The sequence below is a fragment of the Falco cherrug genome, chromosome 8 (genome assembly GCF_023634085.1).
Source record: "Falco cherrug isolate bFalChe1 chromosome 8, bFalChe1.pri, whole genome shotgun sequence".
Taxonomy (NCBI): domain Eukaryota; kingdom Metazoa; phylum Chordata; class Aves; order Falconiformes; family Falconidae; genus Falco; species Falco cherrug.
In genome coordinates, this window is record NC_073704.1 from 54,540,314 (window position 1) to 54,555,059 (window position 14,746).

General features: G+C 44.7%; 1 protein-coding gene across 1 annotated transcript; it reads left to right on the plus strand.

Annotated features, from left to right (window-relative positions):
* Window positions 1–1,075: 1,075 nt before the first annotated feature.
* C8H5orf47 (chromosome 8 C5orf47 homolog) lies at window positions 1,076–7,462 on the plus strand. Its single transcript, XM_055718459.1, has 5 exons — window positions 1,076–1,541; window positions 3,173–3,261; window positions 4,706–4,808; window positions 7,010–7,059; window positions 7,436–7,462. Exons 1-5 carry the CDS (start codon window positions 1,076–1,078, stop codon window positions 7,460–7,462), a joined length of 735 nt encoding a protein of 244 aa, XP_055574434.1.
* Window positions 7,463–14,746: the final 7,284 nt, after the last annotated feature.

Genomic DNA, 14,746 nt, shown 5'->3' on the forward strand with positions numbered 1-14,746 from the left:
GAACAAAATCCCTCTTGCAAGCCGTCAGGCTGTGCCTCTGGAAGTCTTTTTCCTCTTTTTCGACAGCATACACAGAACGCCTTTTTTCTGACCGTGTAGAAAATAGCTGGAAATCCTGGGATACTTGGCAGCAGAGCGCCGTGGGTCTCCCCGGCGCGGGGGGCTGCGGGGCGCGAGGGGGGCGGCGGAGCGGCGCCGCCGTTCCCTGGGTACGGCCGCCACCTGGTGGTGGCCGCCCGCGCTGCAGCCCGCCCCGCCGGGGGGCACGGGGGGCTCTGCCCCGCCACGGGCCGGGGCAAGGCAGCGGTGTGCTGCCGGGTCTCTTCCCATCAGCGCCGTTCAGGTTGCTGGTGCTGCTAAAACAATTAGGAAAAGATCTTTCCGTGGAATTTTTTCTTTCTATTCGTAATGCTTTCCCTCCTCTGAGCTGCTGACACTCTGGGAAGCAACACAGAGACGTTATTTCTGTCCCAAAGCAAAAATCAATGGGATTTGTGCTCCGGAGTGGTTTGAGCAATCCTGCTTGTCGCTGGCCGTGTGGTATAAACATACTGCAGCGGGGCACGCCTCTGCAGGGCACCCCCGTGGGGGGCTGCTAGGGGTGTCCCCCTGGTGTCGTGCAATGCACGGGTACGCCTGCCTGAAGGACAAAATGGCAACAGGTATTTCATGTTCCACCAGTGCTGTTGAGCAGGTGACTGGAGCCCGGCGGGCACACGGTGGGCAGGCTGCCCGCTGTGACCGCTCCTTATGGCTGCAGGAACCACAGGAGGACCCACATCACGGGTGCGGCTCATTCCTCCGCAGTGCGTGGTGGCAGAGACAAACAAGACATCGCAGCCTTCAGCCTGGAGTCCCCTAGGTCACTTTATCCATAACTTGCAGGAAATATATCGATAGATGAGTGCAGGCAGCTTGCTTTGTGCTGAACCCTAACGAAGGCTGGCTGACAGCAGCCTCGGGGGCAGGCTGCAGTGGGACGGGGTGGCACGGGGCCGCTCTGTGCCACGCGAGGCTCGTCCTTCCCCCCGCTCAGTGGTTCCTCCTTTTTGCACCGTCCAGCTGGGGCACCGAAATGGCACCATCACACAGGACGAGGCGCGAGGGCAGCTCTGCGGAACCCCCCGGCCAGGCCTACCCCAAGGAAGGGGCCACGGGCGCTGTGTCCCCCCTCAGCGTGGCAGCCAGGACGCCGGCCCCCCCAGCCCCTGCCACCACTTGTCACCCTGCCACAGCAGGGCCTGGCCGCCCTCCTGCCCCGCCACCCATGGCTGCCGGCCCCAGCCGGGGGAGGACGCGCCTGCGGCTCCTTTATAGCAACAGCTTCGGCTCCCACCGCTGCGGCTCTGTGGTCCGCTATGGCGGGGGCCGCCGGCAGGCTGAGGGCGGCTGGGACGAGGCCCTGCGCTGCCAGCCGAGCCCCGCGGGGCAGGCCGGGGGGCTGAGGGGGACCCTGGGCCCAGGGGACCAGGCCCACCGTGGCCGTGGTCCGCAGGCGGTGGGGAGCGGCGGTGCCGGGAAGCCTGTCAGCCACCATCACGGTAAGTGTGGCTGAGCCTGGGCAGGGAGAGCGCCAGGCTGAGCCTCCGCCATGTCCCCTCCTCTGGCGGGAAGCCATTTCCCTGCAGTGCGTGTGATGCTTCCCTCTCAACCAGACTGCGCACGCTGAGGCGGGAAGGTGGCACAATATTTATTTTTTTTAACATGCCTGGTATAGTTGGACTGGGTATTTAGGCAGGAGGTGGAACACGGTGTTAACGAGAGTGAAAAATTTAATGTTTTTGCCCCAAACTCTTACAGTGTTGAGCTGCAGCACTGCCACCCCGTATGGTGAGGTGGCTGCCACCGGCGCAGCCGTCCCCGTCCTGCCCTGTGGGTAGATAAGGCCAAAACCAAGCTGTGTCCGACAGGGCTGCTCTGCTATGTGCCAAACTTCTGGGTCATTCCTGCCTCTTCTCAGGAGATTCCTGCGCTGCTGGCTGCCTCATCGCTGTGACAGCTTGAAGATGTTGCTTTAATTTTCTTTCTTTTTGGCTAGGGTCAAAGAAAGTTAGGATGGGCATGGGCGTGGGTGTCTTTTTCTATAAAAGCACACAAAAAAGATTAGGCAGTTTTCCACTGTGATCTGTTGTGAAACATAGCTCTGCTGCGCAGGGTGAAATGGAGTGAAAATGGAGAACATGACCTGGCTTCTGGAGAAGAAGCCGGGGTGTGAGCTGGAAACGATGGGTGACACAGAGAGGGTGGTCCTGAATTTTACTAACTTGCTGCTTTTGAGATGTTTTCATTTTCTTGTATTTTTGTCTCCTCCTGAAAGCCATTTTCCCAAAGATGACAAAGTGAAATGTTACATTAGTCTAATTAAAAGCACTGGTTCTGCCGGGTTATTGTCTCGTTGATGCCAACCTGTGCCTCGGAGGCAGCCTGTGACTATCGGTCACTCAAAGCCTTGCTCCCAAAGCGTGGCTGCCTTGGCGATCTGGTGGCGGGGCTGGGGTGGCCTGGAGGATGCTGGTTTGCCTGAAGCCCTGCTGCAGCAAGGAACGAGCCCACGTCTGTGACCACATTCAGCATCCCCACATGGGTCACCCTTCCTCTCAGCTCATGCCGTGCCCTGCCTGCCCAGCAGCTCCTCGGAAAGCTGCCATCCTCACCCTGCTTGGAGCTCATGCCGTGCCCTGCCTGCCCAGCAGCTCCTTGGAAAGCTGCCATCCTCACCCTGCTTGGAACTCACTCGAGTCCTTCCTCGCGGCTGTGTGTGTCTTGAGTCCACAAGATCAGCCCTGCCCTTCTTGCTTCTGTTTTTTTTTAGTGCTAGCAGAGGTGATGTGTCTGGTTTCTTGCCTCAGTCCAGTCACTTTCTAATTGAGCTCAGACAATTGCCATAGCAAGGGGAAAAAGAGGGAATGAAAAACTAGCCTGTGTTGTCCAGAAGCCTGTTGTGTTAATTTTTTGTTGCTGTACGGTTTTGAGCTCTGTTCTGTGGAGTTTGAGAGACACCCACTTGCCCCATGGTTATAATGGAGAAAATAAGTAAGGCGATAGCATGATGTACGGGGTGATAACCTGTGACCTGCTGGGATCAGAAATAAGTATCCCTCTGGCAGATCTACAGCTTCCTCAGGAGTATATTGTAGACACTCAGAATATGCTTTCTAAATTCTCTTCCTAGCTGACCTTCGAGAGGCTAAGGCTGACACCTTTGACTTTCCCTTCCCTTCAAGAAATAGTGATAAAGTAATTAAACGGAAGAAGCAAAAGGTATAAAATGTGGGAACTGAATGAGCTGCCTTTGCATTTGAGAAAATTGCTTCCTGCTTGTTCGGTGTATGTCTATGTGAGAGCATGAGGGAGATTAAAAGATTGAATTGGTACTGAATTTGTTACTGAAAACCTTACTTACAGAAAAGAAAAATGGTATTATTTTCCCTCTGTGGAGTCTTTAAAATTCTGGCTCTCATTCAATAAAGCACTTAAGTATGTGCTTACCTTGAAGAATGAGAGTATGCTGTTGACTTAAAAGCCTGTACTGAAATGCTTTGCTGGATTGGGGCCAGGGTGCTGCACACCTTGCTGGTGCACACCCAGCAGGGAAAAGCTCCGCAGCTCCTCTTCCTCTTATGTTTTAAGCAAAGAAATCCTACAGGTTACAAATAAGCGAAGGCAAGAATCCGAGGTATTAGCACCAGACTAGTAGCAATATGAAATTACTTTCTGTTTCACAAACGTATTTCTGTTCCTGTTCAGTAGTTCAACAAATGCTTGAAATTTTAAAAGGCACATTTATTAAACCAATAACTCATTATGAGATTTTGTAATGTGTGATGTACAAGTAATCAGCTAGACTACAATATAGTCATGTCACAGATGCTTGATTTAAAACCAGCAAAATACTAATGACTTCAGAGGAACAGCTAATAGCATACTATAATGTTACTCCTCTAGTACATTCAACAGTCTTCAAAAAGAATCAGGAAAATGTATTATGTTTTAGCAATAAATGCCCATGAGAAAAGAATTATCTTTAGATTTAAACTATTTTCACAGATGGGGTCCAGCAAAAGCCATGTTAGCATGTTAAGAGGCATTTATATTTGTTTGGCTGCCTCTCTGAATGTCTTTGTCAACAGTTCCTATTTAATGTGTTCAGTGCACATATCTGAAACGTGCCCACTATATATGGAGCTTTGTGCCTCTAAAATAAAGGTCATCAACATCTACAAAATAGATTAATATGGATTTTATATGAAATAGGCAAGGCTGTTGCTGTTCTGGAATCTGAGCATGCTGCTGTTGAGGGATTACATGGGATAGTTTTTGCTCCTGGAAAAATAAGCAATGTTATTCCCCCCATTTTGGATGACTTTGAAGAGAGTCTGATGGCTCTCACACCGTTTCCATAAGCTCTTCTTGTCTAGAAGGTCACTTTACTAGTCCTGGATAAACAAGAGCTCCAGGCAAGAAAGGAGGAGGATATTTCATGTGGAAAATTGTGGAGTAATTTATGTTTTTTTTATTTTTAGAGGTGATTTTTCCAGTATATCCCACATATATTTCCCTCCTCCACACCTCCCCCATCTCAGTCCTCAGCAAAAAAACAGTTGGACTTCCTAATCATGCTGAAGAATTCAAAGTTCTGCCCTATAGGTGTTTTAATGCAAACTTTTTATATGCTTCACTGAGAAAGTTCAATTTTACCTTTCAGTCCAAAGTCTGGCTTAAGGTCTGGAAAGTAATTTCAAGAATGCTTGAAGAAAATGAAAAGTTCAGAAGTCGACTCTTAACCTGCAGTCAGTTCAGTGGAGAAGGTAGTCAATGAACTGGTAATGTTTTGTTGTACTAGAAAAAACAAATTGATGCAAGTGCTTTGACATAAGATCCCTAGGTTTAAGGCCCATTTAGCGGTTTGCTTTGGGTAGTAGGTTTTAGAACTCACAAATTATGGAATTCATTGCATACTTTAGACACTTATAGCCATATTTGAAAAAAACTTTGTGTGCCATTGAGGGTCTTATATGTATTCATTTGGGGGAAGGACGGCAGAAGTGTTTGCTGCAGTCTAACATTAAAGACATGAACAGAAAATACCTGCAAGTTTTTCTGAACATGTGAAATATGTAATTAAGCTATTATTCACAGGTTAGTCTAAGGCAGTACTTGTAGGAATAATAATATATTTTTTCACATAGGAAAAATAGTGGTTGGTGTCATACAGACAATGAATAGATGTTCCCCAAAGGTAGCTGTAGTACAAGTTAACGTAACCCTCAAACATGTTCTCACACTGTGCCCTGAATACAGCTATTTCATTACTGGAAAATGACTCAGGAATTAAAACTGGTGCTCTGCATTGCGCCAATTTCAATTAGACACATTGTAGTTGCTGCGCAATTTAAGATAATACAGTGTATGCTTTCAAATGTAATTGGAATTTCCAACTTCACAGTCTGATGAGTTTTTAGGGAAAATAATATACTAATCCATGAAGAGTTACCAGGCAAGTTAAAAAATGGCATATTCACCTACACCACTTATGCCTAGCTTACATTTGTGTTGATGGAAGTTTTCCACATGTAGGCATGTTAGAGTATATGCCAAAATGAATGCCCATTGTTGCCAGTATCTTATTTTTGTAAAATGTTGTATGTTGAATACTGATTAGATTTCCACATACGTGACCACAAAACACTCCCTCAAAGATTTTCTTCACGAGAACAGAAGTGCTATTCAGGTTCAAAACAGAAATCTGTCTACCCCAATGAATGTCCCCTGCGACCTACAGGGGATGTTACTGGAACAGTAGAAGAAATTCCAAAATATGCTGCAATAATATATTCTGCAATTATTCTGCAAATATTCTGCATTATGTGGAAAAGCACTTCTGTTTGCTTTAAAACAATTTCCTGATTAATTCTGATATTACGAGATGCTGCTTATTAATTATGTGCTATTCATATTTTTTATACCAATCAAGATCCCATTGGCCTCTGTCATGGAATCATTTAGGTTGGAAAAAGGCTATTAGGATCATCAAGTCCAACCATAAGCACTCCAGACACACTGCAAGTCGGGAAGCTGTCCGCCTCTCCCCAGGCAGGGCCAGTAAATCTCAGGGTCAACTGGAACAGTGGGCATATATGTGTGTATGTAGGACATACACATGTGTGTCTAGGACACTGAAGGAAATAATAAAGTCTTCCAGGATTTTTGTTTGCTTGCTTTCAAGAAAAAGGAGAACAAGAGGCAAGGAAAAAGGAGAAGAAATCTTTAACAAGAGATTATCTCCAAAATTTCAAGTTACTGTAAAACAAAACCCCCGAAGTCGGCTGCTATACGATCTCCTAGGTGGATTTACCACCATAACATAATGACTGCTAATCAGCTTTTCTGTTTGTTATGGATATGCAATGTGCTGCTTTGTCAGGCTTGTATCTATGGACAGGGCCCATTCCCTTTTCAGCTACGCATTTCTTTTTGTCATCTGGAGGGAGAACATTATCTTTGTATATAATTTCCAGTGATTTAAAAACCCAAACCCAAACTAACCAGCCCCTCCCTCCCCCAACACTTACTCTACCCTTAATTGTAATTGTACCTCACTTTTCATGAGCTTTAATTGAGAATCTACTATTAAGCCCTATTTATGTGAAAACCATCAATTCTAATACCTTCTTTCTAATTAGCAGATTTTATACAACTTCAAATCCAGGAGATAAGTTTCTATTGATCTGAATTTTTCATTAAACAAGAAGCAAATAGAATAATTCTAGCAGACATTTAGATATGGATCAACAAATCTGAATAAACTGGGTTAATTTTTATCTTTTTTTAAAAAACTAGATTAATAAAGCTAGAAAATTAATGCTGTATTTTATTGCCTCTATAAATATTTTTCTTGGGAGAACAAAAATCTACTTGATTTCTAATGCTACCTATTTACTCCTTGGAATGTTGTAATTAAGATTAGATTCAGCATGACTGAAAATGATGACATAATATTCTCCCACAGGCAATGATATGAACCAGAGTTCACAGGATGAGGTATCCTACCTGGACAGGGTATGTATGTAGTCCATTAATTGCCAAGCAAGCTGAAATGAGAAAATAATCAAAAGAATCATAATAAAAAGATGCACTGATATTGATCAATGTTGTTAATAAGCACTGGTTTTATACTTCAGTATTAATGACATTGGGCTTAAATGTTTTTCAAGATTTCAGTCAAGTTTGGGAAGCAGAACAGCTCTGTCCTCAGCTGGAAGGGCTGTGTGCATTGCCAAGGCTGGGAGGTAGATTCTGCCTTTTCATTGAGCTAAATCCTGTGATGGTCTAAAGTAAAATCTGAAGAATCTGAATAAAGTCTTTGTCATGCTTCGTATCTGACTTTTTTTATATTAAAGGGAACGTATCACTTTTGTCATCTTTTTTTCTCTAGGAGGAGTCCATCTTTGGCTGGGTATAGCAAGCCAATAAAAGAAGATTCAATCCTAAAGGAAAGACAAAAGTAGTGAGAGTTTTTATTTTGAGTAGTGAGAGTTCTTACTGAAGTCAGGGGCAAGACTGCAAGTGATTTCAGTGAACACAGGTCCTCTGTTGTTGGTTTGGCTTGTGTGCACTTCTGGTGTTTAAGAGGTTTGTTTTTATGGTGGCTTAAACAGCTCGGTTGCAAGATATTTATTTCAAGTCATTAGGTCTAGTGTTTCACTTAGCTATTAGGCTTTGAAAGCTTTTTAATGAGCATAATATTGTGACACTTTGCTTGCAAAAGAATAGAGATACACATTTAGCGTTGACTCTGTATTTATATCTTTTTTTTGGTAGCTTGTCAGAATCATAAACAAACACAAATGCAGTAAGGCAGAACTCCACACAAGATAGAAAGAACCATTTTTTTCTTACTGATTCGAATAAATTTGACTTTATTATATTAAAATAATACACAATTACCCTTCTGTTCATTCATCCATTTATACATGAATCTCAGCAAGTATTTTGAATATGAAACCAGGTGAATGTTTTCTGTCGTTTCTGTTCATCGTGAAGCACATAATGATATCATCATAATCAGAAGGCATTGTTTATCTAGCTGACTTCAATAACACGATGTAATTTTCTTCTGTTGTGGAATTTCATACTTGAACCCTTGATTGACTGTTAAACCCTTTTAAGCAAGCAAATTGTGTAAATAGAACATGAAGACTGCATAAAACCAGTATGTATATGGATTTAATCTCTGTAGGTAAAGCATTCACCTGTCACAATTAGACGTCCTTGGTTTCAATAAAAGATTTGTTTTCTCACTGCATAGTGTCTTACTGTTTGCAGATATAATGACTGGAGTATCAGTGCTGAGCTTTACTAACATGCTAGTGATTGTGTTGTTAAGCAGCAAAGCATGTGTAGGGGTTTCATCTCTTGTTTTCTTAATAGTAAAACTGCAAGTGTGTAACTGGAATGTGCCTTTTTGATGACAGCTCTGGCATCGAGGTTCTTTTCTGATATGTGGTTGAGTAATATTCTGATTTTACTTAAAATAGTTGACATTTCAGCTTGGAAGAGGAAGTGAGAAAGCAAAGTACTCAGTCAAGATGTGATCATTTTTCTGGGAGAGCAAAAATGTCATAGTTCTTTGGTATTTTCATAATACAAGTTTGGAGTCACATGTTTGGGGTTTTTTGTTGGATTTTTTTGTTTGTTTTTGTACTAAATGACATGATCTCCCTGTTCCCACAGTTCTGTCAATGAAATGTTTGCATAGTGGGCATTTAGTTTATAATCCTGGATTTAAATTGTAGAGTTGTTACTCTAATGTTTCTTTTCTTGTAAACTACAGCTGTAGTTAGCACCTTTACTGGCACAGACTTAAAGGGCCCTGGAAACCAAGTTTTTCTTCCAGATGTGTAATGGCTACTTTTACAGGATAGATGAGACGCATTGATCTAAATCTCTGAATGAACTTCAGCCAACTTGTGGAAGTTCTTTGGATAAATATAGACCTTTGTCTGTGGGATAGTGCTAAATAATTTTGAAAGAAAGAAATTATGAAATATGGCCCTAGATCATTCCTATCCATATACATTTTACAGTCTGGAAAGTCCATGCAGGTTGGCTGTCAGTAGCTGCCAGGGTGATCTTCATAGCGTTTTACCTGCTTGCTGCAGCCACTTTGTGTGCATAAATGACCAGAAGGTGCAAGGGAAGACTCAGGCCCTGTAAAACAGATTTGATCTGTTATTGGTACACATGCGGGAATGGACGAGTACCAGCTTCTCCTTCGTGTGTTCAGAGACCAGTGCGGTGCAATAGTCTAGCCCCAGCCTTGCCCAGTGTTGTGAAATTGCTTGGAGGGGGGAATTACAGATCTAATATTATAACAAGCCTTTAGGGAAAAATACAACGGCTTTGCTAGATTTTGCGGGGAGTCAGAGTAACCTGGACTTAACGTGCTGTGCTGCTTTGTTTTCACCCAGGTGTGATCTGAGGGGAGGGCCTATGCAGCATCCACCTTGCCGTATGGTTTTATACTTGTTAACAACCTGCTCATCAAGCAAAAGAAGTAACTGCTGCCTTCCTTATTAATCCCAGCAAATCTTGCCTGCTTGACTTAGCCCTTGCCCGACACGCCGCTGTTCTGCTTTCACCTTGCTTCCAGCTCACTCCAGAATGCAGGTCTCACCAGAGCAGAGGCTGGTGAGCAGCAGTCTCCAACTCAGCCTGCAACATGTGGGAAACAGCAAGTAAGAGACAGCAGCCCCCTCCTCAGAAACCCTGTGGTGGTGGTGACTTAATTAATTGGTTGGGATCTATGAACAGAGCAGACTGTTCAGTTGGCAGTGCTTTGAAAGGGCTCTTACATTTAAAATCACTTTGGACCAGAACAGCTGATGCAGTGGGGCAAAAAGACATATGATTCAGGTTCAGTTTCCAACTCTGGGTGAGGAAGCCTAGCTTTCTGCTGTAGTGACCAGATTTCAAAGGTACTGCTATGAACAAGGGTAGTCAGAGCAGTTAAACTGCTGAATAACGAGTCTGGAGAAGAACTGAGCTCAAGGTAAGCAAACAAGACCAGCTGACACGTACACCACTACCATCCGCTCGGACTCCTGTAGTAATACATTCTTCTTTTTATTTCAGATGACTGTTTTAAGTGTAAATTGCAAAAGAGAAAGTAATTGTAGTATTGCATTAAAATAGGCTTAGATGGTCCAAGTAAGTAACATTTTCCACAAGTTAAAAAAAAGGGTTGGTTTACACAGGAAAAGCTTTATTTAAACACTCTATGTTAAAAGGAGCCATAAATAAATAAGGGAACCTCAGAGCATTAGATCGTATACTTGAGATTCAGAAAACAGCTGATCCTCCTCTGAAGTCCTTAATCATCACTGCAGAACCAAAAGCAAGTGCCGTACCATCCTGCTGTGGTTCCTGGGAAGCAATGTTGTTCTTTCATATTGTTCAAAATGCATATCAGTTACCTGAAGTTTTTAATAACAAATCTCACTTGGAGTGTGAACCGAAGCAGATGTGCAAATATAGAGGTCACGCTTGGTCTTCGCTTTACCTTGTTCTCAGTACATAATTTACCTTTCTACACAGAAAAAACCCTCTAGCTTGTTCTATAAGTTTGAAAATTTTTCATCTCAGCCCTGTGAACAGTTGCCAAGGGATCTGAGGAGGCACCTTGCAGCACAGAGATGGGAGGGAGCAGCCAGGGCACACAGAGTAGCTTAAGGCATTGCTGCTGCATTCTTGTTATCCGTAAATAATAGTGTCAGCCACTTGTCTCGAGATCTTAAAGCTGGTGGGAATAAGTGCTCTTTTGTACTGAGTTTCATAAGTACAAATGACACTGTATGAAGGAAACAATAGAGAGTAAGGTCATTGGTTTTTATATTGTTATTCCATGCTAGTTAGAGATGTATTGATAAAACAAAGTTTAGCTCGAAATAGCACATCTGCTGGGCCTGAAATGTTTCAATTGAAGTCATCCCATTTGGTGAGTTCTTGCCAAACTGAGCTCCCCTGGTTCCTGGAGCACTTCTTGGCAGATCAGCCCAGGCAATGCAGCCTCTCCTCTCTTGGCATAGTCTGTCCAATGGCACCAAGGACCATCCAGGGCTTGGGGGCTTGAAATTCCAGCTGGTGGTCTTGGGCTACCACGTCCAACCTGCTGTAAAAAAGCAGGGAAGGCCTGGGAGCGTGAACTCCACTTTGATTTCCATGTCTGGAAGTGCTAAGAGGTTTGGCTGAAGCAGGACTGCCGGAGCTCCTGCACTCCCTGGTGTGGAGCTGTGACTTTGGGCAGGCTTCCTGGGGTAGTCCTCAGCATCGAGGCTGTGGTGGAGCCGGAGGGTCTTGGGAGCTCCCACAGCTACTGTGTGGAGCTGGCGTTTGCAGATGCTGCAGCTATTGCCAGAGACTATGTCACGGATCAGCTGCCGGCTTGGGAACTTGGGAAATGTGTTTTGGAAGTGTTTTGATGTTTCTGAAGTGACCTTTCTGGGAATTTCCAGTTTGTGGGCATTTTCAAAAGAGTTTGTTTACTGCTTGATTTGGACCAGAGCCACCAATTCAGATAAAACCTCATTTCCTGCACGCTGGAGGCTTGGCTTGCCAGGCAGCTCTTCTGCTCGTGCCCCATCTGCTCCGGTGGTGTGATGAATCAGTCCTCTGCCCTAACAGCAGAGGTTCTGCAGTCCCGTGGCCTGTGAGGTTATCGTAACTTGGCCGTTACAATGTAATCAATCACCAAGCTTAATAACGTTTCATTGCTAATTCCTTCCATGGAAACATTTCAGCGCTGGAGCAAAACTTGAGAGCGGGATGTGGAGTTTCTAACATGATCAGATTTTGGGAAAGGATAAGGTGACCTTTGTCTCCACTGAACATTTACATCCAGTAAATGTCTGTGTCTTTAGGGCCCGCTCTGGTAGTCAATGTGCATGTTTTAACTTCACAGCTTCTAACACAATTTTGCATGGACTCTGACTAAAGAATAGCCTTCAGCAGGCAGTTCAATTCTGAGGGATTTTTTGGGGGAAGTGACTGAAAGCAAATTTTGGGCACATGTGACATTTTGTATGTACAATAGGTCCTTAAATATAAAACAAGACAGGATGTAATTTTGATTTATGGCTCTTGTAAATAATTCTCAGTGACATGGGCAGGTTTGTGTATTATGTATATTTTCATTGCATAAGCACTTACATAACTATCATGAGAGGAATTTGCATAAAAAGCCAAAGCAGCCATACTTTGATGGATTTAACTTTACAAGCTTTCCAGCAAATTGAAGTAGCAGGGCAAAATATGGCTTAAGTGGGAGCTTACTTTTAGAGGAATAGAGCAAAAATTTATTGAAGCATATTAACACCGCAGTGAATTTTAAATAAATATCACAGGAATTTGCTCGCTTGTTAGTGACAGCATCGCGGCCATCTGATCTGATGCAGAAAAATTCATGTTTGAAAGTTTCTGCCTGCCTTGTGGGTAGTGAAAATCAATGTGTGTAGCTGCAGTTTCTTTTTGTTAGAAGCAAAAGATATGGAGGCCCCTAAGGAGAAAAGGAGCATGCCTTGATCCTGAGAGAGGTTGAATACCTCCGGGAAGATGCTGAGTACTTTCACCTCCCATTGACTGTGGCACCTCTTAGAATGGGCTATATTGTGTCTCTTGTGCTGTATGTACGGAGCGGATGGATGATGGTGTAGTCTCCCAGAGATTATGCCAAGAATACTTTCATGCTGTGAATGTGTGGAAGTTATTGCACACCCGGCATTCCTGCATGGGCAAGCAATGGAGGCAAATTAGGAGAGCTGTGCAGGAAGGTTCACTAAGGCGCTGACAAATGCTCCTTCTCTTCCAGGATCTTTGCAATCTCTTGTATTTTGAAATGAATAATAAATTTAGGTGGCTTTTTTCCTCCCTTGTTCTGCTGTATGCTTATTTTCTTGTTCCTAATGTGTGTGTGACAGGAAGTCAGTGGCGCCGATGTAATTCTGTGTAACGGATGAGCTCCTCCACAGCAATGACTGCAAGCAGTTAACCCCAGTTTAGAATGTACATGATCACTTTTTAGACCCCTTGGTATTTTAAATTCCTTCAACTACATAGAGGGTCAAAATTCTTGACTGTGGTGCTAATTCGTCTGTGGAAGGTTCTCCCAAGGAAAAGAACTTAAAAACCCTCCTCGCTTGACTCTGTTGTCCTAGACCGAGCGAAACATCAGGGCTTGAGCCGTGGCGAGCAGTTTGGAGCATGAGCAGGGAACAGAGACTCGTCCCTTTATAACTTCTACAGGTCTGAAGTTCCGCCAGGCAAGCATTTAATGGCGATAGTCCCGTATCTGGGGTTTACTTGGAGGTTGTGGTGAGATTCCTTCCCATGTTGATGTGCTCTGTCTAAATGTTACTTTCCGTCCACGTCATGGTGTTTTCTCCAGGGAAACATAGATCTGAATTCTGGCTGTATGTATTTTTTAAGTCATAGGACTCAGTTCAGGGCTGGGTTTGGCTTAAGCTGTCTCCTGCACTTTTGTACTAGTTTTCATTGCTGTATGAGACTAATTTTGAAATGAATTAACACAACTACTTGAGAAACAAATGTGATCTTTTGGCAGAAGAATCTGAGGTGGGTGATTTCCTAGGAAATGCATAGTGTGCAGGAAATTTATTTTATGAAGACAAAAAATGAGTATAAGAATTTCACAAATCAAGGACCAAATAAGTAAAACAATATTCATCAACACTGCAGAGAAGTTGATTTATATGTTCAGGCATGAAGTGGGTAGAGGTTGAACTACTCTGTGACTGACATTCTGTTTACAAGTTGCAGAATTTACAATACAGTGAAATGTTATACCCAAGCCCTATTACAAATATTATGCCTCTTAACTATGGCCAGTAATCTTCAGTGTAAACTGACAATGAAAACAGAAATTCTGCTCTGATTTGTTTAACTGAAAATAGAAAATAACTGTGGTGGGTTGACCCTGGCTGGAGGTCAGGTGGCCACCAAAGCCACTCCATCACTGCCCTCCTCAAGTGGACTGGGGAAGAGAAAATATAACAGAATGCTCGTGGGTGGAGATGAGGACGGGGAGAGCACTGAGCAATGACCATCATGGGCAGAACGCACTCGGCTTGGGGAGATTTTTTTAATTTATTACCTATCAAACCAGAGTAGGGTAATGGGAAATAAACCCAAACCTTAAAAACACCTTCCCCCCACCTCTCCCTTCAACCCCACTCCCGGTTTCTGTTCCCACTCCCCGGGTGGCGCAGGGGATGGGGAATAGGGCTGGGGTCGGTCCCTCACAGCCGCCCCTGCCCTGCAGGGGAGGGTCCTCACACCCTGCCCCGGCGCGGGGTCCCCAGGCTGCGGGGGGACCGGCTCCCCTCTGTGCTCCGTGGGCTGGGGGCACAGCCTGCCTGGCCATGGCCTTCCCCGGGCTGCCGGGGAGCCCCTGCTCGGCCCCTGGAGCCCCCCTGCCCCCCTGCCCCGAGCTGGTGCCCGCGGGGCTGTTGCTCCCACGTAGCTCCCTCCTCTCTCCAGCTGCCATCGCACAGGGGTTTCACCCCTTCATAAACACGCTGCCCCAGAGGCACTGCCCCATCGCCGATGGGCTCGGCCACGGCCAATGTTGGGTCCGGCTGGGAGCCGGCTGGCACTGGCTCCATCGGGAATGGAGGAACCTTCTGGCACCTTCTTGCAGAAGCCACCCCTGCAGCCCCCCCGCTACCAAACC

Coding starts and splice junctions, on each gene's coding strand:
- C8H5orf47 (XM_055718459.1), top strand. CDS start 1,076: ATGGCACCATCACACAGGACGAGGCGCGAGGGCAGCTCTGCGGAACCC. Junction 3,262..4,705: donor TTAAACGGAAGAAGCAAAAG/GTATAAAATGTG, acceptor TTTACCTTTCAG/TCCAAAGTCTGGCTTAAGGT. Junction 4,809..7,009: donor CAGTCAGTTCAGTGGAGAAG/GTAGTCAATGAA, acceptor ATTCTCCCACAG/GCAATGATATGAACCAGAGT.